General features: G+C 42.7%; 1 protein-coding gene across 2 annotated transcripts; it reads left to right on the top strand.

Annotated features, from left to right (window-relative positions):
• Nucleotides 1–713: 713 nt before the first annotated feature.
• GTF2A1L (general transcription factor IIA subunit 1 like) lies at nt 714–21,091 on the top strand. Of its 2 annotated transcripts, XM_048519240.1 has the most exons (9): nt 714–817; nt 2,540–2,641; nt 5,860–5,983; nt 7,428–7,486; nt 11,884–11,980; nt 12,466–13,037; nt 14,667–14,957; nt 16,948–17,037; nt 20,781–21,091. In XM_048519240.1, the coding sequence occupies exons 3-9, from the start codon at nt 5,935–5,937 to the stop codon at nt 20,886–20,888; spliced, it is 1,266 nt and encodes a 421-aa protein (XP_048375197.1). In that variant the 5' UTR covers nt 714–817; nt 2,540–2,641; nt 5,860–5,934; the 3' UTR covers nt 20,889–21,091. The 2 variants fall into 2 exon arrangements, with proteins under 2 accessions (XP_048375197.1, XP_048375190.1); XM_048519233.1 differs by lacking the exons at nt 714–817; nt 2,540–2,641 and adding an exon at nt 2,901–3,012.
• Nucleotides 21,092–23,375: the final 2,284 nt, after the last annotated feature.

The raw sequence follows: 23,375 nt of genomic DNA, 5'->3' as shown, positions 1-23,375 counted from the left end.
GATTGATCTTGCTTCTGTGCCTTTAAAAAACAGGCATGCAGCAGGTGAAACGTTTCCTGGCATAATAAAGACAAGATCTGCTTGCTTCCTGTCAGCTTTCTTCATTGTCCAACTTTCACACTCTTCTATAGTAACAGGAACATTGGGGCATGAACTAACGTGATCTTGGTTGCCAGAGACACATCATTACACTTAAAAAAAATTCTATCTCTCATGGCTGCCCTTCCCCATCTCATCATGACTTCTGGTTGATGATGGAGCCAAGAAACAAGAAGTCTAAAACAATTTCGGCTTTCTCACTGCCAACCCTAAAATTGAGTCATTCCCCAGCAGTCATTACTTTTGTCTTGATGTTCAGCTGTAGTCCTGCTTTGGTACTTTCTGCTTAGTTGGGAGAAAATACCAATGAACTCTAGGGGACTTTACTTGCGAGTAAACTGTTCAGACTTCAGTTGCAATCCAAAGCACGCCTGCTCCGGCATAAACTCCGCTCCCCACAGAGCGGCTCGCTTCTTCCCACAAAACGCACATTGCATCCAGCTGGCAATCGTAGGGTATCACATGTGGGACGGCCTCTCCGTCAATGGAATTCACTTCCTGATGAGTATTAATGGGAGTCAGACCCGAAGCAAACATGCATACAAGCCTGAGAGGGTCGCTGCCCCAGAAGAAGGGCCATGCCCCAGTTTTTCTGCATTTTAAGACCCAGGTGTGGGCAGGGTCAGAACAGCTTAGTTCTGCAGAGGACCGGGCAGGCATGGGCTGCGCCCTCCGCTGTTTGCATTCTGCCCGCGCGTCCCCTGTTTGAGCTCTAATCGTGAGTGCGACCTCTACACGTGTTCCAAGCGTTTCGTCTTCAGGCCCTCCCAAAGGAGAAAAGGAGGGGTGGGGGGGCGGGGAGTCGAAGGAACGCCGCGGCTTGCTCGGCAGTTGCCTCAGGAACGGCCCGGGGGAGCGCGGAGCCCTGCTTCCGAAAAGGCGGTTGAAACGCCGCCAGAAACCCGGAGAAGGCGCGATGGCTCATGGCAACCCCGTGGTGAGGGAGGGGAGCAGGCCCAGGGGTGGAGAGAGAAGGACTGAACCCAGTCTGGCAGGAGAGAGGGTTGCCTCGGAGCCTGGAGAACGAACGTCTGAAGTAACAGTTGCCCCGCATGTGCGCAGAGGCGTGGTGTTGCGTGCTCTGGGAATGGGGCGTCTGTCCGCCACAGTTGCCTAGTGGAGGATTTGAAGCTCCTGTGAAGTGTCTGGAAGGGACACCCCCTCCCCTCCCCAGTATAATAAGGATTTATTGGTTCTGTCGCTTGAGAGCATTTGAAGGAGTAGACATTTGCAATGGGATGTGTGCAAGTTCTAATCTAAGAGGTTCAAAGATTCCTCTAAAGCTTTTCCCCGGGGACTTGCTGGTTGAGGTTTATAATGCTAGCGAAAGCCAAAACGAGTTAATACTTAACATTCAGAAGGATAAGTTGATGCTCAGACCACTTCCTGTGCATGTTCTCTGTCACTCTCGCTGTTCCACAGGCCGTTTGCAGTGCTTTTCCGCTGTTTATCCTGTTGTAAATGTGCATACGTGAAAAAGCTGTTTTGTAAGAAAATATGTTTGTCCTGGGTTTCTGAATCGGCTGCATTTCAGCTTTTCTGCACTTTACAATGCAGTTGTAATTTCAGTCATAGAGGTTTCTTTGAAGCTACCATAGTGAGTTAATGGTGGTCTGATGTGAAACAAAAACTTTCTTCTCACTCCTCTGGTCATTTTGCCATGCCAGTTCTAAATCTCGAATGCTGTGAAAGAAACATTACAGGAATATTTTTCTGTTCTGTGGCTATAACTCAGATGCTTGCCTGCTTTCACCCTTCACTTCAGTCAGTCAAAAGGCTACTGTCTTTCAGCGTCAACTTTCTAACTTAGTTCCAGCTTTTAATATGTTGACGTTAGCTAAATTGGCTATTTTTTAAAAACAAAAAAATCCCCTCTCATCTATAGAGGTACTTTGAATTTTTTTCTTAATAGGTGTTTTGTGTGCAACAGCTAAAAAACATCTGATTAAACCTCTATTGAAAGTAGTTTAGGATCCTTTCAGAGTAAATAATTGGGGGAAAGTCTTAATTTTTTTGAAATGAGTTGTCATGTGTGCCCAGGAGGGCTCTACATTCAAAGTAGAAATGCACCTAAAGCACATTCAAAGCTGTTGAGACAGCAAGAGACAATCCTTATTTTCTGAAAAAAGGTGAAAAGGTATAATTTGTAGCATTTGCCTTGTTCTTAAATGTCTTATAAGCACTTAAAACTAACTTTCTTCTGTAGCCATGGTGGTGTTTAAAAGACTGTCACTCCTTCAGCTTCTGAAAATTCAGTAGTCTTTGCCCATATACATTCGGAAGCATATACATGCTCACCTTTAAGGGCTAGCAGGTTGCTCACCTTTTTTTCCTTTTTGAAAAAAACCCCTGATATTCTTTGGAAGCCAAGTTTTATTCCTTACGTTCTATATTCTCCCCCACCCCAACTCAGCCCACCCTTGTAACTTTTTTTTCACAGCCGAAGTTCTACAAATCAATTATTGACGATGTGATTGAAGGGGTCCAAGATGCTTTTGTGGAAGAAGGTGTAGATGAACAGGTCTTGAAGGAACTGAAACGGGTTTGTGGTGTCCAATTTACTTTTAAGATCTAGCTTCAAGAGAATTTTTATGAAATAATGAATCAATGGCACTTATCACCAGAGAAACTGGTAAAAATGTATAACTTATTTTGAATCAGTATTGGAAGTATAACATCATGAAAGTTCATTTTATCGTCTATGGTGGACTTGTAAAGAAGCTAAAAAAATGGATACAAATTCATGTGATAATTTTCTAGAAGATTTTAAAGGCTAATATTCAAATGAAACCTTTCAGGATTTATGGATGGACAATTTGAAAAAAATGGAACTTTCTTTTTATACATAACAGCAGCGAGAATACTTTATGTGCAAAAATGGAAAATTTCATCCATATCTGCTACAGAAAAATGGTTAGTGAAGCTATTGGAACTGCAGAAATGGCAAAACTTACTTTGTTGATTAGAGAAAAGAATCTAAACCCTTGATGAACATTTTACACAAGCCAGAAAAAAATGAATCTAGTTTCAGTTTTTGAGGAATAAAGGATTAGGGATTGAGCTACATTGGAGAAAGGTGTGAATCTTTTGAGGAATAGCATTTAAGCCAGGTATAATGTTTTACTTGACTGTACCTAAGGACCAAGTGATAAACTTTAAGGGTAACTATATATGGCATAGAACAGGGGTAGGGAACCTGCGGCTCTCCAGATGTTCAGGAACTACAATTCCCATCAGCCCCTACCAGCATGGCCAATTGGCCATGCTGACAGAGGCTGATGGGAATTGTAGTTCCTGAACATCTGGAGAGCCGCAGGTTCCCTACCCCTGGCATAGAAGAAAAGGATCTTTTTCTTTTTTTCTCTTCTTTTTTTAAAAATTGGGACTTTGTGTAGTTTTAGATTTTATGCCTTTCAAAAAGTCACAATAAAAATAAAATTATTATAAAAATTAAGTGACATTTTAAGTCAATCATACAGTGTTAATTAGGCATTAATTATAAAGCTACATCACTCAGTTATAGGTCAAGAAACAACAACTAGACAAACAATAGTAACGCTCAGACTCATCTTCAACTCAAAGAGGATGCATCATACTTCTTAATTACATGTGATAGAAATTCGGCTATTGTCAGAGTTACATTATAGTTACTATTTAGCAAGACTGAATGACATTATTTAGCAAGACTGAATGATATAAAAGTAAATTAGTTCTTAATGATACATAACTAGGACAATAAAACAAGATGTTATCCAGTGTCTCGACAGCTTTCAAACTGCATGCACAAGTTCTGCCCTGAAATGGAATTTTTAGCTGCTGACCTTGTGGTATGGTGGAAGGGAGCACATTGCATTTAGCGTGGGTAAAAGCCTGTTGCTGGCAATGCTCAGATTGTTGAAGTAAACACTGAGCCATACAACCAATTTCAGGAAGAATTCCAAAGTGCAAAGAGAGCAGAACTTTCTAGCTTCACCAATCAGTGTCTGGTATTCTTGATATATTCACTATCACTTTAGGACTTGTCTAATTTAATTGGCTGTGAGCATTGTAAGAACTTCAATAGAGAGACCTAAAGGAAGTATTTTAGATTCAATAAGCATTCCTCACCAACCTGAGGATTGGAGCTCAGGTAATGATAAATAGGTAAGACTTCCCCATCTCATGGTTGAAGCACAGGCAAGTCCAACATTTAAATTTAATCAATTAAGTCTCTGTCTCCAAAAGATGCTGCCCCAATTCTACACATAAGATGACATAAGGCACACAATGCGGTATGCCAAATATCTTGTATAGGAAGCTGGATTGAACTCACTCCACAGAACTAATCTATGCACCAATCCACAATAGGCCCCCAAAAGGAGTCATTGACTCACTTTTACATTGAATACCTTTAATGCCGTAGGGATGTAATCATGGCCCTTGGTGGAAAAAAGAATCATAGGACAGGAGAAACAGTTCTCAAGCTTTAATCCAGCCAGCTCTAGAGTGAAAATGGACTCCCCAGGCATTTGAAATACTTGACTTGTTCTATTATGTTACCATTAAGTGTCCATCTGGTTAACTTAAGTGCATTTGAAAAAAATACACGAATGATTTTTAGTGCAATAGTCATTACATTTATTAAGAAGGCATTTGAGGCCCATATTCAACCTAGATAGGAGGATTGCATCATCAGCATATAGCAGGATTGGTATTTGCACATTCCCTAACCTAGGGCAATGGGAGTTTGCTTTGTTAAGGGCCAGGGCCAGATAATTTAAAAATAGATTGAACAGTACTGGAGCCAAAACATCCGTGCTTAATGCCTTTGGTATTGATGCCAGCTGAAGGGTGGGAGGGCTGGGAATTTTTAATGGATGTTTTTATTGACTGTTTTAAAGGATGTTTTTATGGTGGTTTTTAATATTTTGTGTTTTAATGGGGCTTTTAACCCCATTACGTAAACCGCCCTGGGACTTTGGTGTAGGGCGGGGTATAAATGGAACAAACAAATAAATATTTTGGAGGTTAGTAAACCCATCAGGGTGCATTTTACTTGGCATGTGGTATTGCTATAAAACAATTGTATAAGCATCACAAGTCTGCTGTCTATCCCATTTTATCAAGCTTATTCCAGAAGAAATTCTGTCAATTGAATCAAAAGCCCCTTTAAGATCTAAAATGGCAGCGCATATATTCTGCCTTTTAGAATATTTAGATAGCAATAGGTTGAGAACAATGCAGTGGTCTAATGTAGATTTTCTTTTTTTGGAATCCAATTTGTTCTGGTCCTAATATCTTGGCCTGGTCAGTCCAGGCAACAAGTTTGTTCAAACAGTGTTTTGCATATAGTTTTCCTATGATGGGAGAGGAGACTTATGGGTCTGTAATTACAGGTGACACAGGATCACCTTTTTTGTAGACTGGAACCACAGTGGCATTGGACCAGGAACACAGGCCTGTCTTCTCCACCAGTGAAAACAAGGATGCCAACAGAGGGTAGTCTGCATAGGCAGCAAGTCTGCATGGGCACCAAGACGCTCCAATGGAACCATGTTAGGACCAGGGGATTTATGGGGCATTAATTGTTCAGTTAATAATCTGACCTCTGCAGCTGTTACTGGTGGTCATTCCAGTAGGTTTCGTATTGCAGCTGGATGTTGCATCATGCACTTGTTGAATCAAAAAGCTTTTGAAATAAAGAAGCCAAATATGCAAAGCAATATTTGTCATGTAGTTGGTATATAAACGTGCAAAGTGACTTTTAAATTTTTTTTGCAGCGCTGGGAAACTAAAGTAAAGCAGTCCAGAGCGACAGAAGGCTTCTTTAAACACAGCCAACTCTCACCACAGTTCATGCTGCATCTGCCTCGGAACCTCCCTCAGGCCCTACAAACACCAGCAGGTTTGGTTGAACCTTTATAACAGTTCTTTGTGAGCAGAGAATTATCTTTGCTTTTTGCGGGGGTGGGTAGTCTGGGAGTGTGGCCCAGCTATGTCCTACATTTGCACTGGTAAAGGGCAGCAATTCAGGGCAAGGCATACTGATGGTTGCTGCTAAGGGTTAAAGTTGTTGCTTCTTGAAATAAAATTTGGGGTCATGCCTGGGACAAGGAAGCAAAGTTATTTGCATTAGTGATGTAGCCCAGAGCAGGGTTTGAAAGGGTTTTAGAGGTTTTAAAATCCAAGTTTCCCAGGTCAAATTGCAAACTTTCTCTAATAAGACCTACCGCTAATAAGATTTGAACTCCCTTTTCTTGATGAACCCTTTGAACTAGTTCAATGAAGAGTTGCTGGACTAAAAATAACAACTTATTAGCATCCAAACAAAACTACAATTCTTGGTATTCTTTGGGAAAACTGATAGTTGAACTTCTACAAAACAGGTATTTATATGTTTCTGAAAGAATAAACTTGGCCTGTTCGTATGTTTCCATAAGAATAAACTTGGCCTTATGATGGTCTAATGTGACAGGAGTATCCACTCCTTCAGCTTCATCCTTCTCCACTAGCAGAAAAAAGACTTTTAGCCCACAACCAACAGAGAAGAATATTCATTGCACAGTTCCTTTGTCACTGGTGACTTGCAATATGGAAGTCTTTATTTTTTTATTTTTATCTCATTCAGTAAATGTTGCGTAGCATACATGGTTCTTTCTTCCTTTGTTTTATCTTCACAACAGCTTTGTAAAGTAGACCTAGCCCAAGATAACCCAGCGAGGCCCACAATAGAGTGGAGGTTTGAATTGTGTCTGCCTGGTCACAATCTAACACACAGTGTTCTAGTCCAGGAGTAGGCAGTCCTTGGCACATGTGCCAGAAGGTAGCATGCCAGACTGTTTTGCCCAGCACACAAGGCTGGTTCTCAATGACTAAAGCAAGTTTTGAGGCACTGGCAGGGATGTGGGCACGGCAGATAATAGCCATTGCATTTCAGACCTACACAGCTACCAGCTGAGTCTGGCAAGTACCTGAGATGCTGTTAGCACCACTTGGCCTTGGCTCAGCATGCTTCCAGCATAGCTGGCCAAGTACAATCCTTAACTCTCTCTTTCTGCCACTCTTCTGTTTGTCAGCATGCAATCTTCACAGGTAGATGTTGGAATTTTCCCAGGTATGCTGCCTACCACCTGCAAGTCATCAAGATTTGATGAAAGATTAAAACAACAATAAAATTACTTGGATTGTTCTCTTACCTCAAGGTTCATGTCTCGTCTAGCTACTGGTCTTGACTGTTGGTTTTGTCAGTTCCAAATGGGCTTCTATATACAATGTGGCAATCAACATCTAAGATCTGTATCGATTTCCCTGACAGGAATACTGAAGTACATTTAATGATATTTGTTTAGGTGTGGCTGCTGGCAGATGTATTCGACAGTCTACTGCGACTACCGCAACAGCCGAACTGGTATGTGTTGGCAATATTGCTGTATAATTTTTATGTCATGTAATAAAAAAACCTCTCAGGCTTTATTGGCATCAACATTTTTTGTCAGTTCAGCCATTTTCGATAGGTAGAAATACCTCTGCAAAACACGAGTCATAATCAAGAAACAAGCATTCATGTTGACACTGATAATAGTGAAGGTAGTACAGTGAGCAGTCAGTAAGAGTTTAATATTTGTTCCGATACTGTGACTTTTGTGATTCTTTGGCTACATTGCCAGTTACTTATTTTATAAGAATTTTTGTAGAAATTCCTCGGAGGAAAATGGTAACAGTGTGAATTCTAGAAATGGTGAAACAAAAAGGAGAAAGGAGAAAAATGGCAACTAATACAACAATTGATATAAAACTATTGAAAACAGCACTGAAGGTGGACTTAGAAAACTGCTGAAAACCTAAAACCACCAATATGAAACCAGAAAAGGGTTGTTAAAGGAACTACTGGATAAAAGCAATGTAAAACTGTACAAGGAAGACCAAATCTGATTTGGGATTTGCCACACTGGACTCAGATTTGCAAGGTGTGTGCGGGGTGGGGTGGGGTGAACTAGAAGACCTGGGAGAATAAAAATGTCTTTGCCCTGTAAATTCAGGGCAAAGTGAGCTTCTGTAGGAAAGGAGTTCTCGAGCTTAAGAACATAAGAACAAGCCAGCTGGATCAGACCAGAGTCCATCTAGTCCAGCTCTCTGCTACTCGCAGTGGCCCACCAGGTGCCTTTGGGAGCTCACATGCAGGAAGTGAAAGCAATGGCCTTTTGCTGCTGCTGCTCCCGAGCACCTGGTCTGTCAAGGCATTTGCAATCTCAGATCAAAGAGGATCAAGATTGGTAGCCATAAATCGACTTCTCCTCCATAAATCTGTCCAAGCCCCTTTTAAAGCTATCCAGGTTAGTGGCCATCACCATCTCCCGTGGCAGCATATTCCAAACACCAATCACAAGTTGCGTGAAGAAGTGTTTCCTTTTATTAGTCCTAATTCTTCCCCCCAGCATTTTCAATGAATGCCCCCTGGTTCTAGTATTGTGAGAAAGAGAGAAAAATTTCTCTCTGTCAACATTTTCTACCCCATGCATAATTTTAAAGACTTCAATCATATCCCCCCTCAGACGTCTCCTCCAAACTAAAGAGTCCCAAACGCTGCAGCCTTTCCTCATAAGGAAGGTGCTCCAGTCCCTCAATCATCCTCGTTGCCCTTCTCTGCACTTTTTCTATCTCCTCAATATCCTTTTTGAGATGCGGCGACCAGAACTGGACACAGTACTCCAAGTGCGGTCGCACCACTGCTTTATATAAGGGCATGACAATTTTTGCAGTTTTATTATCAATTCCTTTCCTAATTATCCCCAGCATAGAGTTTGCCTTTTTCACAGCTGCCATGCATTGAGTTGACATTCCCATGGAACTATCAACTAAGACGCCCAAATCCCTTTCCTGGTCTGTGACTGATAGCACTGACCCTTGTAGCGTGTATGTGAAGTTTGGATTTTTTGCCCCTATGTGCATCACTTTGCATTTTGCTACATTGAACTGCATTTGCCATTTCTTAGCCCACTCACCTAATTTATCAAGGTCTGCTTGGAGCTCTTTGCAATCCTTTGTGGTTCTCAGCACCCTACATAATTTGGTATCATCTGCAAACTTGGCCACCATGCTACCCACCCCTACTTCCAGGTCATTTATGAATAGGTTAAAGAGCACTGGTCCCAAAACGGATCCTTGGGGGACACCACTCCCTACATCTCTCCATTGTGAGAACTTCCCTTTTACACCCACTCTTTGTTTCCTGTTTCTCAACCAGTTTTTAATCCATAGGAGGACTTCCCCTCTTATTCCTTGAATCATTCCTTGAGCTTAGATTCCTCTGCAGAAAAGCCCGTAGAGCCAAACCCAGATAGTATGGGAGTTCTGTGTTGGGAGCTCATATGGCTTTTTCGCGCACAAGGTTTGCTCTGGAATTAATGCAATCCGCAGTGACATCCTGACCTTTTTGTTGCCGTTTTGTCGCTCGACATCATTCACATATCACTCGGTTGATATGGATCTTCTTCTTGCTCCAGAAACCCCGATAGTTTGCATTGCCGCGGAATGCAATACAAACGAAAGTCCTGATTGGCTGCTGTGTCGTCCCTGGGCATGTTGTTTGTGACGCTTGGCCCTGTCATCATGTTCTCACGCTGTGATGTGGCAATGAGATGACGACACTCCACTCTTCCTATTGGCTACCATTATCTCGTGGTTTCTCACGGTAGAATAATGAGATCTCAGAAAACTGTCTTCCCATTGGCTATCGTGCACTTGGGCTCTCGCTACATTAATTCCCCTCATATTGATTTCTCACACAAGCAAAATGATGCTCAGAATCCTCCAGCAAAGAATGTTAGCTAATGGCCCTTTACGCACTTTCAATGAGATTTTACTTGTGTAAATTACTGCTGAATTTGTCAGACTCTCGAACGTGGAAATAACAGAGACTGGGAGAAATTGCATCACTGCGGGGGCGTGATTCTTAAAAGTTGCTCATTCGCGTTGCGTTTTGCACATAGGCACTGGAATGTGGAGGGAAACCGTTTTATAGAGGAAAGTTGCACAAGCATTGAGTGACAGGAAAAATCTGAGGTAAAGGTTCGAATGGGGGACAGATTAGGGGTCGAAGCACATTCCAGCACAAGTGTGTGCGAACAAATACCACAAACCATGACGACCACATATATTTATTCCAGAACAAACCATGTGTGCGAAAAAGCCCATAGTAATCTTTTAAAGACACTTTATTTTCATGTGCATGGGATCCTAATTCAGATTAGAATTGTGGCACAGGGTGAACAGAGTTTTAGGCTTTCTTCTTTCCAACCCAAAGTGAGTCTGAGGAGCCGCTCTTTTCCCCTTTGGGATGCTTATGTGGAGACTGATATTTTGTGCGAAAGTAACACACACACACACACACACACACACACACACACACACACACACACACAGATATATATATATATATATATAATGCTGGTGTGGGGGGAAGATAGTGCTGGTGTGGGGGGAGATAGTGCTGGTGTGGGGGGAACCTTAAGGTGTCTTTCCCATGTTCCTTGGTCCCTGTCTGGTGTAGACCTTTACCCCCAGAGTGCCTGAAAATTAACAGCACAATCCAGACATCCTGAGGAGTGCTGTGGCAACCATGGTGGTGTGGTGAAGGAGGTGCCATGTCGCCTCCTAAGGCACTCTGGGCCATGCAGGCAGAAAGGAAATGCAAAATCCCTCCTGCCGCCTGAAGAGGCCCATCGAAGAAAGACTTGAGGCACTGATGGCTGCACTGGGAACGAAGATACTCATAATGTTGGAAATGTTGACTCCACTCCACCAGTTTTCTGAATATTGTGGATATGAACTACTTGCAACATTATTAATGCTGAAGAAAGTCCATACTTTTTTTGGAGGCGGGGGATGTCATTTCCAGTTTTTTAATTTTCAAGCTAATGCATTATATAACTTCAGTACTGGGCACCTCAAAGCCATCTGAGAGCTTGACTGAAATAAGTGGTATTTAGACAGGTGTGTGACTCTTGGGTTCCCTTGACTTTATTTGTGTAATGGAACTGTAACTTGGAATATAAGTTTAAAGGCTGCTGCGCAGTGGCTGAAGGACTCTTTCAAGGACCTGAGCCCTTCGGCGGGGGGGGGGGGGGGGGCAGTTTAGCAAATCGAATATGTAAATAAATAAAATGCAGAAGGGTATACACAGGGCTGTGTGTATTCCATCATTCCGAAGCCAAGCTGCGCGCGTGTTACTGGGAGTGAGATGGAATTTGACAACTTAAGAAATGTCCGGTTGCACTTCAAATCCCCTGCGACACTTTTGTTGGCTCCATTGTGAAACTTAACCTGCATTCCCCGAAGTAAAGGAGACAGCAGTGGCTCTGTGAGATAGATTGCAGATATGAAAACAGTAACCAGAGAGAGGCTAAATCAGCTTCTCCCTGCCTACTTTGGTCACAAACAGAAAAGAGTCAGTATGCATTTGGGAGGAACAAAACTCTCATAGCACATGTGCAATGCAAAATCCTTGCAGTGTTCCCCAACAAACCTGAGGACTTTAATGTGTAGCTGGAGCCTCAGATACATTGCCTTTAGTAGCTTTTTGTTTCCCTTTATGATGTACATTAGGCTCAGCAAAAGTGATTGGCCTAGTTCTTTTCTGACACTCTTTAACTATTACAGCATACTGGTTCTAGTCAAATATACCCCAGTTGCAAAATTGCAGGATGCAGTTTCAGTGTTCAGAGTGCTTTGGACACATTATCCTTGTAATCTTTGCAGTAACTGGTGGCATTAAAAATGTTCCTCATGGGGCTCCTGTTATTCTAGTCCTCTTCCAGGGCTGGTGGTGCAATCTTGACCATTCCTTCAGGACTTACTTATCCTATCCAAATCCCTGCTGGAGTGACTCTGCAGACAGCATCAGGTAAGACTAATGAAGTTTAGGCAGCATGGAACTCACTCAAACTACTTAACCACACCAAGCAGTTGCATTGGTAGATAATTCTCCCTGCATGCATTGAAAACAGTTATGCCCCCTGAGGATCCATGAGAAAGTACAGATTCTTGTATTTGGGAGACACGTGTATAAACAACAATTCCCGAATGAGCCTAGGTAATAAGAGGTGTGCAATATTTTATTCATGACCAGTTACACCTGGGGAACAGCAACTTTGCACCTGAAATGTGTTGGGCTTCTGGTTCATATCTGTTCTCATCTCACCTTTTTGAGATCATCTCCTGGTTTGTCTTGTCTTTTCCTCTCCCATGTTCAAGCTCACACTGGTCATTGTAGGATAGAGTTTATCTGAAGGGAAGAGGCCTAGTAGCGGTTTAATCTTAAGTGGGCCAGTTCGGGGAGCTTGCCTGCTGCTTGCAACCTTGACCGACCTCATTTCTTATTTCTTGCAGGACAGTTGTATAAAGTCAACATGCCAGTGGTAGTCACCCAAGCCCCAGGAAGTGGGACAGTCCTCCAGAGTCCTGTTCAGCAAATACTGCAGCAGCTTGGGCAGCAGCCCTCACAAGCTCAGACCACTGCTATTAGTGCCACCCATGTGAACACCTTCTCAGTTCAAGTGTCTGGGAAGGAAAACCTGCAGGTTCAGAAGTCTGTTGCACCCCAGCAGACAGGGCCAGAAGAAAAAGCCTTGCCCAGTGCTGCAGTTTTGCAGGATTCTACTGGGCATCAAGAGGAAGCTGTGGTGGGCAGCGGGATAAGCCAGCAGCTTTCTAGCTTGTTGGAGACTCCCCAGAAGGCTGATGTCCAAGTAGCTGTCCCTGTTTCAAAGCCATTGAAAGTAGACTGTGCCAGAGTGGCTGTAGGAATGGCACCCAGCGGCTCTTCCAAGTGGGGAGAATGTCCTGAAAATCTGGAACACCCACTGGATGCTGATGATATGATTGAGCTGATATTTATGGGCAGTGAACTGGATGATAGTCTCTTCCTGCGAGATGAAGCCACCCTCTCTTTTACTGAGGAGGTAATTCCAGCATGTGTTTTCCATTTGTTCTATTTTTAAAAATTAATAGCTTTCCTCCAGCTCTCTCAGCAGTGTCTTCCTTACAGGTTATCTGCCCTGAATTCAATGTGTCTGGGAAGTAGGTTGTTTCCTGCTTCCCCACAGCACTGTGGCATGTTTGTGCACCTCTGAGGTTTCCCCTGGCATGTCTCTGGTTTTTCTCAAGCCTACCTTGCTGTAAAGTTTTGGGAAAGATCAGAGGAAAGTTTGTATGGCTGTTGTATATTTGGATATTCTGACTCACATGGTAGGCATTTCCCTCAAATTGTCCCTGTGGCAGTCATTTCCTCACCCTGCCACAAGAGGGCTTTTTATTATTTTTTTTAAACCAGCACTATAATATTTTATATCAATATACTATTGTAATTATAGATGTAGCAGGTTCACTGAATTCCTAGCTTCTATTTAAAAAAAGAGTAAGTTTGTAGGTCCTTCCCTTGTGGAGATGGAAGGAAAAAGGCATATCTTCTCAAAGCTTTAAAATGGAAGCTGGGAATTCCGAAAACCTTCTACACCTACCATTACAACAGCATAGTGATGTAACAATTTTTGTTCAGTTTTTTATTGCAAAAGCTATTGTGGCCCAGGTGGGAGGGGGTGGTCACATCTGGGGGACTGGGGCAAGGAAACTGCTGGAAAACCTGCCCTGTTGGGACTCCCTTGCTCCTGTTCTTCATCTACAGCTGCATTCTCCTGCAGTGGATAAACTACAAGTTCTCATCTAATGTGTGAAAAACAGCTGTGTTTGGGACACCATACAAACCTAACTTAAAAACACCGTAAAATCTGGCAAACTTAAAAATAGCCAAAATACTACACCCAAATAAGAACATAAGAACATAAGAACAAGCCAGCTGGATCAGACCAAAGTCCATCTAGTCCAGCTCTCTGCTACTCGCAGTGGCCCACCAGGTGCCTTTGGGAGCTCACATGTAGGATGTGAAAGCAATGGCCTTCTGTGGCTGTTGCTCCCGATCACCTGGTCTGTTAAGGCATTTGCAATCTCAGATCAAGGAGGATCAAGATTGGTAGCCATAAATCGACTTCTCCTCCATAAATCTGTCCAAGCCCCTTAGCAGCTGGAGCAAATCCTGTCAGCGCTAGAACAGACAAATCTACAGTACATAGTCAATAATGCAGGGAAGTAGTGCCTCTCACTGATTATTATTATTATTATTATTATTTATTATATTTATAAACCGCCCTCCCCCCAAGGGCTGATAAGGAGGTTCTGTACACTTGGGGTGATTATCCAGGTATACATAAAAGACAAGCCCATAAATGTCTTTAAAAGATCCCTCCCAAATGGCCTGGTGAGGACTGAGCAGTTCTATTGCCCTGAAATGTTGAAAGCCTGGCTCTGTGAATAGGATCCTTGTACCTCCTGTTCTCGGGTTTAGCATTGGAGGTTAATGTGGGCAAGCAGTGGAGTGCATCATTTTCATGGATGGTTTTGTGCCTGAATTGGTCTTGAACATCTCTGCTAATGGGTGAAAGGATGAGGTACAGAAATAACAAGTTGTGGGATCTATGAATGAAGAAGCTCTGTTGAATTTGCTGGGTCTTGCAAATTTCTTTTTTCCCATCTAGCTAGATACCAGCATGAAGCTGGAGTCCAATAATCTGAGGACTCAAAAGGATATTACCAGTGACCTGGAGGAGATGATTCAGCTGGATGGAACAAACGATGTTTCTCCTACGGCAGAAACAGAAAGCTCTAGAGATAGGAAGAATGTGGAGATTGTTGGCATTATTGAGGCAGAAGAGCCAAAAGTTTTGGATGAGGAAGAGGAGGAAGAAGCTGAAAACAGTACTTCAGACAATCCATCCATTAGTAGCAGAAGCGACACTGATGAACAATCTGTTGACATAATTGAAGAGGTAAGTTCTTGATTCTCTTGAAAATTACCTTGTCTTCAGGTTGGTTACTTAGGCCTTCAGAAACTTAAATCTGTAATGTTCCCTTTCCTCTGTTATATTACTTGTTGGTTTAACCTACTGGACCCTGAAGGTTTCAGACTGATTAGTGATCGTAATCTGGTCATCATTACAAGCATTTAACTTCTGTGACATCAGCAGGAATTAATTATGTACTTGTCTTTCTTGAAACTTCCTGTTGAAGTTAACAGGTCTCTGAATGAGTTGGGGTCTCAATTTTATGTAATATTGGGAAATAGCCAGTTTATTTTTATTAGATTTTTTTTCATCTGCCCATCCTCTAAGGACTTCTGGATGGTATACATGGCTCCTGTATCCCATTTTATTTTCATAATAAACCTGTGAGATAGGCTGAACTGAGAGTTAGTGACTGGACAAAACATTGCGAATTGAGCTTCACAACAGTATGAGAATTTGAGCCCAGATCTCTCTAGTTCTAGTCTGATATTGTATATCATGCTGCCTTTAAAGGAAGTTCAGATCTTGTTTCATAGCTTACCAAGATGCCCTGCAGCCTCTGCTCCCAGATAAGTTCAGATACAGTTGGATTAACTTAAATGAGTCATTACTCCATTCCAAATATTCTAGGCATGCACAACGAATACTTGCAATAGAGAAACAGAAATGTGGTGGCAAACTCCCCCCTTCCCACCCGGGTCTACCCGCATTGATTGGAATGAACGCATAGTGGCTCAGTGATAAAGTAGTTGCTTTGTATGCAGAAGGTCATGTGTTCAACCTCCAGCATCTCCAACTAAAAGGAATCAGGTAAAAGGTGATACGGAAGTAAGACTCTGAGACCCTGGAGACAGTCAGTGTAGGCAGCATTGACCTTGATAGTCCAGCTCAATAGAAGGCAGCTCCATCTGTTCAGCATGCTTATTCCTGTGCTATGATGACTTTTCAGGGATAGTGAATTCTATAGCTGGGGTCAACTACGGAGAATATCCTTCTGTGAGGCTTTGCAGTCTTGATTGCATGTGTGGTTGACCATTTGTGTTCTGAAGCCAAAGCAGCATTTGTGTGGTAGAGTGCTTTGCGTGATAGAGTGGCAGACTTAAATTTAAGTCACGTGATCTCAAGTCCTTCCTCCCTGTGTGGGCTCATCTGGGCAAGTCATTATTTCAGAATGTGTCTGAATGTGTATCATTCAAGCTGTGAACTGTTTGTGGGAACTACATTTGCTCCATTTTGCTCAGATGGTTAAATCCCCTCTTCTTTTCTCATGCATCCATCACCTGACTGACAAGATTTATTTTGCTCACATGACTCAGCTTCTCTTGTTTGGACTTGGTATTCAAATTCCTGCTGGTTGTGCTTTTGGTCCCAGTAGAATGCTTGGGGGAGGCAACTGCGTCTCAAAGCTTCTCCCCTTCCCCTCAGAAGGGGAAGCCTACTTTTGTTTACCTTCTTGTGTTCGAGTAATATACTTTCATAGGTAGCTTCTGAAATTTTCCTTTTGGGTCACCTAGCAATGGCACATCTTGCCAACCATTAGAGAACCAGCCCAGGGAGCAAAAACAGTGTGTGGAAAGGGAAATATCTCTATTTTCTTACGCTGTCTGATCTTTATGGCTCTTTCGTCTAGTTCTGTATTATCTCAAATCTGCCCAGAGATGGTTTGCATGGTAAGATTATATCAGTTTACACTGCAAATATGTGCAACTGTAGTGTACCTAATGAGGTGATAGTGCTAAAGAATAGATTCTCTGCATTCACATCTTCCTGATGGATGAGATTCAATCTGCCCCTTGAAACTTTTACCTGTTGCAAATGCAAAACTGAAGCTAAACCTTGTGTCTATATAGTGGGACTGAGTATTATTTGACCGTCCAAATTCTGTGTGTTTGTGCTAATAATAAGGACATTAGTTTGGTCTTCCAACTAAAAATCAGAGAACTCATACAGTTTTTTTCCTGTCTTTCACTTCCAGGATCCTTTAAATTCTGGAGATGATGTCAGCGAGCAAGAGACACCGGATGTGTTTGATACCGATAATACGGTTGTATGTCAGTATGACAAGGTACAGTAGAGAATATTTTTTGAATTAACTTAAGACCTGTTCAGTTTCAATTCACTGTGAAAGTGCCATCGCTTCAAGAGGTATTATACAGAAGCAAGCTTGGGTATGCCACACAATATACACTCCACAAGATGCTTCATCCATCTGCAGCTCGCTGCATTATGCTATACTATTTTTTAGTGATACACCTAAAAATAGAGAGAAAATGAAGATACTATCAAGTTGCAACTCCATCCATGGGGCATTCAGAGCAAGAGACAAACAGAAGTCGTTTGCCATTGTCTTCCTCCTTGTTGCAAACAGAGCCTTCCTTGATGGTTTCCCATCCAAGTTTTAACCATGACTGATCCTACTAACTTCTAGGCTCTGACAAGCTCACGCTAAACCTGGACTATTCAAGCTGTTAAAAATAGAGGGAAGTGGCTATAAAATTAGTTCTACGCATAGACATGAATTACTGTGGGATTTGTACGTCCTTCGAAATCTGGCCCTTACTGTGTATCCATTATGTTATATTCCAGTATTCAGTGGGTTAACTAAGAAATTACAACATTCAGAAAGTGAAAGCATGCATTTCTCATATCTGTGAGATGATTGTGAAGTAGCAACATCGTTATTTCCAGTACACTGAACTTTTGTTTTCAGAAATCAGCGCAAGGAAACACTGACACATTGGGCCGAATATTTGACTTCCTTCCTTATGTAAACTAGGCTTAATTTTTAAAAATTGTTTTCAACAGTGGCATAGCACCTGTGGGTGTGTGGGGGGGGGGAGGGACATCATGCCCTGGTTCAGGGGCGTGGCCGGGGTGTTCTGGGGGTGGGCGGCGCTGTGGCGGGGCGCAGGGTGAGCAAGTGCCCCAGGCGCAGTTCCCCCTTGCTCCGCCCCTGTTTTTTAATATATATTAAACAGAACAGAAAAAAGGATAAAGCAGTAATAGAAAATAGTTAAGATTACAGCAAAAAAGAGATCTACTCATCGTTATATTAAGTACATATTAACATAATGGATCCCAAGACAATATTTTCTGATTACTTATAAAGTCTAAGAATTTTTATCATTTGTTTATTCCAAGGCATTTTTACTAGCCCAATTATATCAGACTTTGGTCTGATCCAGCTGGCTTGTTCTTATGTTCTTATGTTCTTACGTTCTTATTATATCTTAGACATTATTGATTTTCAGTCCTCGAGTTATCTTGTTTTTACATAGTCGATTCAGATTGCTATAAAAAATAAAGACTCTATTTCTCATCAGATTCATGTTTTGAGCATTGATTTACAATATTAGTTAGTTTGGCTGTGTAAGCTAGGCTTTTTGATCCAGGAAGTCTATCAAACATGGATTTCTCGGGGAAATGCTGGGTCTTGAATCAGCTGTCTTGGGTGATCTTGATTAACATCTGAGCATACCTTTAGGCAGTGGTGGGATTCAAACAATTTAACAACTGTTTACAAGCACCATTTTAACAGCTGGTTCTGCTGAAGCGGTGTGAACCTGCTGAATCCCACCACTGCCTTTAGGTGAAAATGTTGCTTGGTTATGATCAGGAAAGTGTTGAAGGATGCACAAATAGAAAAATTGAGTTCCTTTAACTGAGGCTCTACTACACATGTGGTCAGGAGTTCTGTGAATGGAGCTCCCAGCAATTTTACTGTTAGAAGTCATGCTGTTACCCAGGGGCATACTGTCCTAGGGACATGGGGACACCCATGGGGACACATGGGGACACCCATGTCCCTGGGCACACGTCTTTGAGTCACGTGGCAGGGTGGTGGTGTTGGAGAACAGGGCCTGGGGAGAGCAGGAGCCAACCTCCAGGGACGTGCTGGGGGTGGGGAGCACCATGGTGGGCAGTGGCGGTGCTCTGTCCTCCCGGGCTCCCTGCAGCCCCGGCGTCTGCCCTTCCCAGGGTCTGGGCAGAGCAGAAGCCAGCCTCCAGGGACATGGGGGGGAGAGCTCAGAGGAGGTGTTGTCCCCAGGCACCATCCCCCCCTCCGATTTGTCTCTGCTACTCCTATTTCATTTCAGGGTGGTGGTGGTGGTGGTGGTGGTGAACGATTATGCATTCTCTTTCATGCTTTTTTCCAAAACTGAAAAGCCTTGGGGAGCTGCTATTCAAGACAAATGGCAGCTAGCTGCTTTGAGTCATTCAGGCTGGGAAAATGAAATTGAGGGAAATGCTTGATTTCCCTTCTCCTCACATACTTTCAGTTGGAATGGGGGGGGGGGCATGTTTCTTATAGAGGGAAAGACCATGGAATTTTCATTCATTGGACTCCCTTGTGTATAGCTGGGCCCTACCATAATCTAGATCAAAAAGCCTTGTGTGCTTTGCTCTTCATTTAAGTGTTGGAAATTTAGTGGCAGGGTTCATGTTTTCTGTTCAGAAGTTCCAGTCTTCCTGTTGTGGATATATTAATTAATCAGAGTCACCCAGATATGTTGTATATTAGCAGTAAATAAACTCCCAAGAAGTATTTTGCAAAAAGGTAAAACTTAAATTTATTGAGGTAGGTTCAGTTCACATTCATGTTGCACTGGAAAGGAGAGAGAAGCCTAATCTAAAGGATACTAGTCCCTATCACAAATGGTCGGCTGCTTTGTTATCATGTATGTGCAAGCAAGAGGACACAGCTTCTTCAGGACCACTACGAGGAGGGAGGAAGAAAAATATTGAAAGGGAAGGAGGGGTCAAAGAGAAGTTCCCAGATTACAACAAAGAGAGGTATCCCGTTTTTAAAAAGATAACTGATGCATATACATTTAGAATAATGTAGCCCCGCCCCCAGTGTCCAGGCATGCTATACTTCCATCCTTGGCATTTGCAGTAATAAGGATCTCAATGGGTGCTGAGCAAAGACCTTTTTCCGACTGTTGCTAGGCTGAGTGGACATTAATGAGTTTGGGAGATGAGTGGTCTGATATGTGGTCTCATATGTTCAAGTGATTCATAAAATTAGGGAAGGTAGAGGATTACTTGCCAGAAGTATCCTATTAAGTCAGTGTGGGAAGATGTAAACTGTAAGCACCCCAATGATGCTTAAGTACGTCCAATAGCATATCTGTAACATAGACTTAGCCAGGTCCAACAACATTTTCTTTTCCCTGGGAACTGGAGCTCATAAAGTGGGCTACGAATCTCTTAACTGAGAATTGTCTGCAGTTCTTCCAACCTACAGTTCCCAGGAGTCTTTGGGGAAAGCCATGACTTAGAAACTGGAATAAAGCTGATACTGACTGTCTCCTGTTGATCTTCTGCTGGCAGGCAATTCTCAGAGAATTGCCTTTCTCCCAGCATCCTACTGTGGCCACTGAAAAAGTATTGCTAGGGGGCAGTTGCAGACAAAAAGCCACGTAGGGGAAATTGCAATGGGGAGGTGAGATTGGATCTTCTCTCTTTTCCGTCAGCAGAATGTCTGTAGAATACAGCTCTGTATATCTCAGGGGTCTGCAACCTGCAGCTCTCCAGATGTTCATGGACTGCAAATCCCATCAGCCCCTGCCATCACGGCCAATTGGCCATGCTGGCAAGGGCTGATGTGAATTGTAATCCATGAACATCTGGAGAGCCGCAGGTTGCAGACCCCTGGTATATCTGGTGTGTGTATATGCCCTTACAATGTTCCTGCTTTGCCATGGCATAAAGGAAAGCAACTCTTCTTTAGTGAGACATTTTAATCTGCTTGAATTGAAGTTCCTCAGAAGCCATTGAGAACCTTTGCCTTTGCCTTTTCACCAGGTTCAACGCAGTAAGAACAGATGGAAGTTCTACCTGAAAGCTGGAGTCATGTGCTTCGGGGGAAAGGACTATGTCTTTTCGAAAGCCATTGGAGATGCAGAGTGGTGAAACTGGCAAAGTAGCTCCAGTGGACTTATTTTTATTATTTTTAAAAGTACACTGTGCGTTGTACCCTTCAGTAACAATATACTGAAGTTTTTGTGTTGTAAAACTTGGAAGTGTAACTGTATGAAACCAAACTTCACATGAACAAAATATGTGGATATGTAGAAAAGATATCCTTTGTCAACAAAGATTGTGCATTGACCAGCCTTCCTGTTTAGCTTGTTTTTGTGTGTGTGGGTTTAGGCTTAAAAACCTGTCTGATCAATCTGCAAAGTGCTTCCCATCCCTCCATGTTGTATTAACCCTTGATGTAGGACAAAAGTGGGGAATAGCTTCTCTACCATATCCTCCAGCATCTCACCACTGTCTCTCCCAGTCATAAAACTGATCTCTTGCATTTTTATTCTGCCCTTCCTCCAGGGAACTCAGTGTGGCCTGCGTAGTTCTCCCTTCCTCTGTTTTGTCCTCCCAAGAGCCTTGTGAGGGCAGGTTAGGTGAGAGAGTGGCTGTGAGGTAAGTCAGACTGAGAGTAAATTTCATGGCAAACAAGGACTTGAACCCAGGTTCTCCCCAGTCCAGGGCCAGCATTCTAACCACTATATACACTGCTTCTCTGTAGCTATCCATAGATGACCACAGAAAATGGGAGGGAGAGAGAAGAGGGCCCTTTTCAGCAGCATTTGCATGGAAACCATACTTTGTCTGCCTCATGGTTTTTTAAAAAGGATTAGACAGTTTCATGAAGAAAAAGTCTGTCAATGGCTAGCCATATTGGCTAAAAAGGACCCACAAAAGCAGTTTTACTTCAGCTACTGGGAGTGGCAAACACAACCCTACTTTTAATCTGTCCAGAGTCATCTGATTGGCCATGGCTGAACAAGTTGTGTTGGACTAAAGGGCTCCTAATCCAATAAGGCAATGCTTAAATTCTTTGTGATTAGCTTGTCCATTACCTGATAGTGATCACAACAAAGGCATCATAGTGATCTCTGCAGTTAGAGCACCGGTTTTTAGTTAAATACAAAGCAAGTTCAGCAATTCAAAATCCTGAACAGTCTTGAACAGCCACATTCTTCAGTTGTGGCAAATCTCACTGCCTCATCCAGAGCCCATAATTTATAGATGTAAACGTCTTAGTATCCAACGACTTAATGTTTCTTGGGCCTTTTGTGTTGGTTAATTTGGAAAGTGACTGTTTCTATGTGATATTTCTTTGCTGTATCAACATTTCTCTGTTATATCAATATTTTTATGCTTTTCACAAAAGCTGACTGTAGATCCCCCAGAAATGCTCATGAGGAGTTTGTGTGTGTGTATGGGGGGGGGGGGAGCAGATCAGAAGGAACGAAATCCCCAAACAAGGGAAAACATTGGGGTCTCCTGCTCTTACTAACCATGAGGCTTTTGGAATCTGTGGCGCCTAACACAGAACGTGTCAGTACAGAAGTCTCTGCCCTGAAGAAAATGTTCCATTGCTGCAGGAAAGAGCAGCAGTGTATAATCTGCCTCTGTCTTCAGGCTCAGATGAATGTGTGCAATGCCTGAAGGAGTGAATTAGAAACCCTCCCCCTGCTAAATTACCCCTGTGCATACACACAGCTGCTGTTCTTGTCATGTTGCGATGACCTGGGCCTTTTGCATGCCATAGATGCCCTCCTCTTACCCCTTTAAAGATCTGATCTCTACAGGATCTAAAAGGTTGACCAGTAGTTTATGGGTGGTGGAGGAAGATCATGAGTCCATTTTTGTTTCATATTTGAAAAGGGACATTGTCTACTAATGCATAACCAAGAGTCTTGTGGCCCCTTAAAGGATTATCAGATCAGTTGTGGCTTTAGCCCATTGTGTCAGGTTTCAACCTTTATGTCACAATTCATTACTCCTTTTAGGTTCAAGTATCTTTTTTCAGCTGAATACAGATACTTGCAATGACATTTGAGAGATTTTTACCTATCACTGTTTTTTGCCATTTCAGCTTCTTTTGTTCATTTTCATTCAAAAGAATGATGTACTTTTGTGAATAAAAGAAAAGGTACAATGGATAAAAAGTGCAGTTGTTAGACAACTTATCTCAAAGGACTGTAACTGCTGAGGCTAGCTTAATTAGTCTGGCAAGATGTTTGGCCATTTGTGGTTGATGGCTGCCCATCTGGCTGTTTTACAGCCACACTGCTGTTCTTGAAGTAGAAAGTATGGGCACAGAAACTGCTCGCTGTAACTGAACGCAAGTTCTTGCCTTAGACAAGCTTTCTCATCTGTGTGGAGACATTCTCTCGGAAAGACCTTCCGAAGAATCCCTTATAGCAGTGGAGTTCATGGGAGCAAATTAATGGAGCACCAAATGATCTGCTTGCATGGTAAGTTTCTTCCACAAGGCAAATAGCAGCACTCTGAGGCCATTTCGGATCAGAAAAACAGCACAGGGGCACTAATGCCCCCCACTCTCTTGTGTCTTGGCCCAGAGGCGCAGGGAAGGGGAACTGCGCCCGG

This window comes from Sphaerodactylus townsendi, linkage group LG01 (assembly GCF_021028975.2).
Source record: "Sphaerodactylus townsendi isolate TG3544 linkage group LG01, MPM_Stown_v2.3, whole genome shotgun sequence".
Taxonomy (NCBI): domain Eukaryota; kingdom Metazoa; phylum Chordata; class Lepidosauria; order Squamata; family Sphaerodactylidae; genus Sphaerodactylus; species Sphaerodactylus townsendi.
This window is presented reverse-complemented; position numbering and strand designations above follow the sequence as displayed.

Excerpts from the sequence above, each read along its gene's own strand:
- GTF2A1L (XM_048519233.1), top strand. The coding sequence starts at position 2,977 with ATGGAAAATTTCATCCATATCTGCTACAGAAAAATG. Across the intron at positions 14,958-16,947 it reads CTGTTGACATAATTGAAGAG|GATCCTTTAAATTCTGGAGA; the intron begins GTAAGTTCTTGA and ends TTTCACTTCCAG. Across the intron at positions 17,038-20,780 it reads TTGTATGTCAGTATGACAAG|GTTCAACGCAGTAAGAACAG; the intron begins GTACAGTAGAGA and ends CCTTTTCACCAG.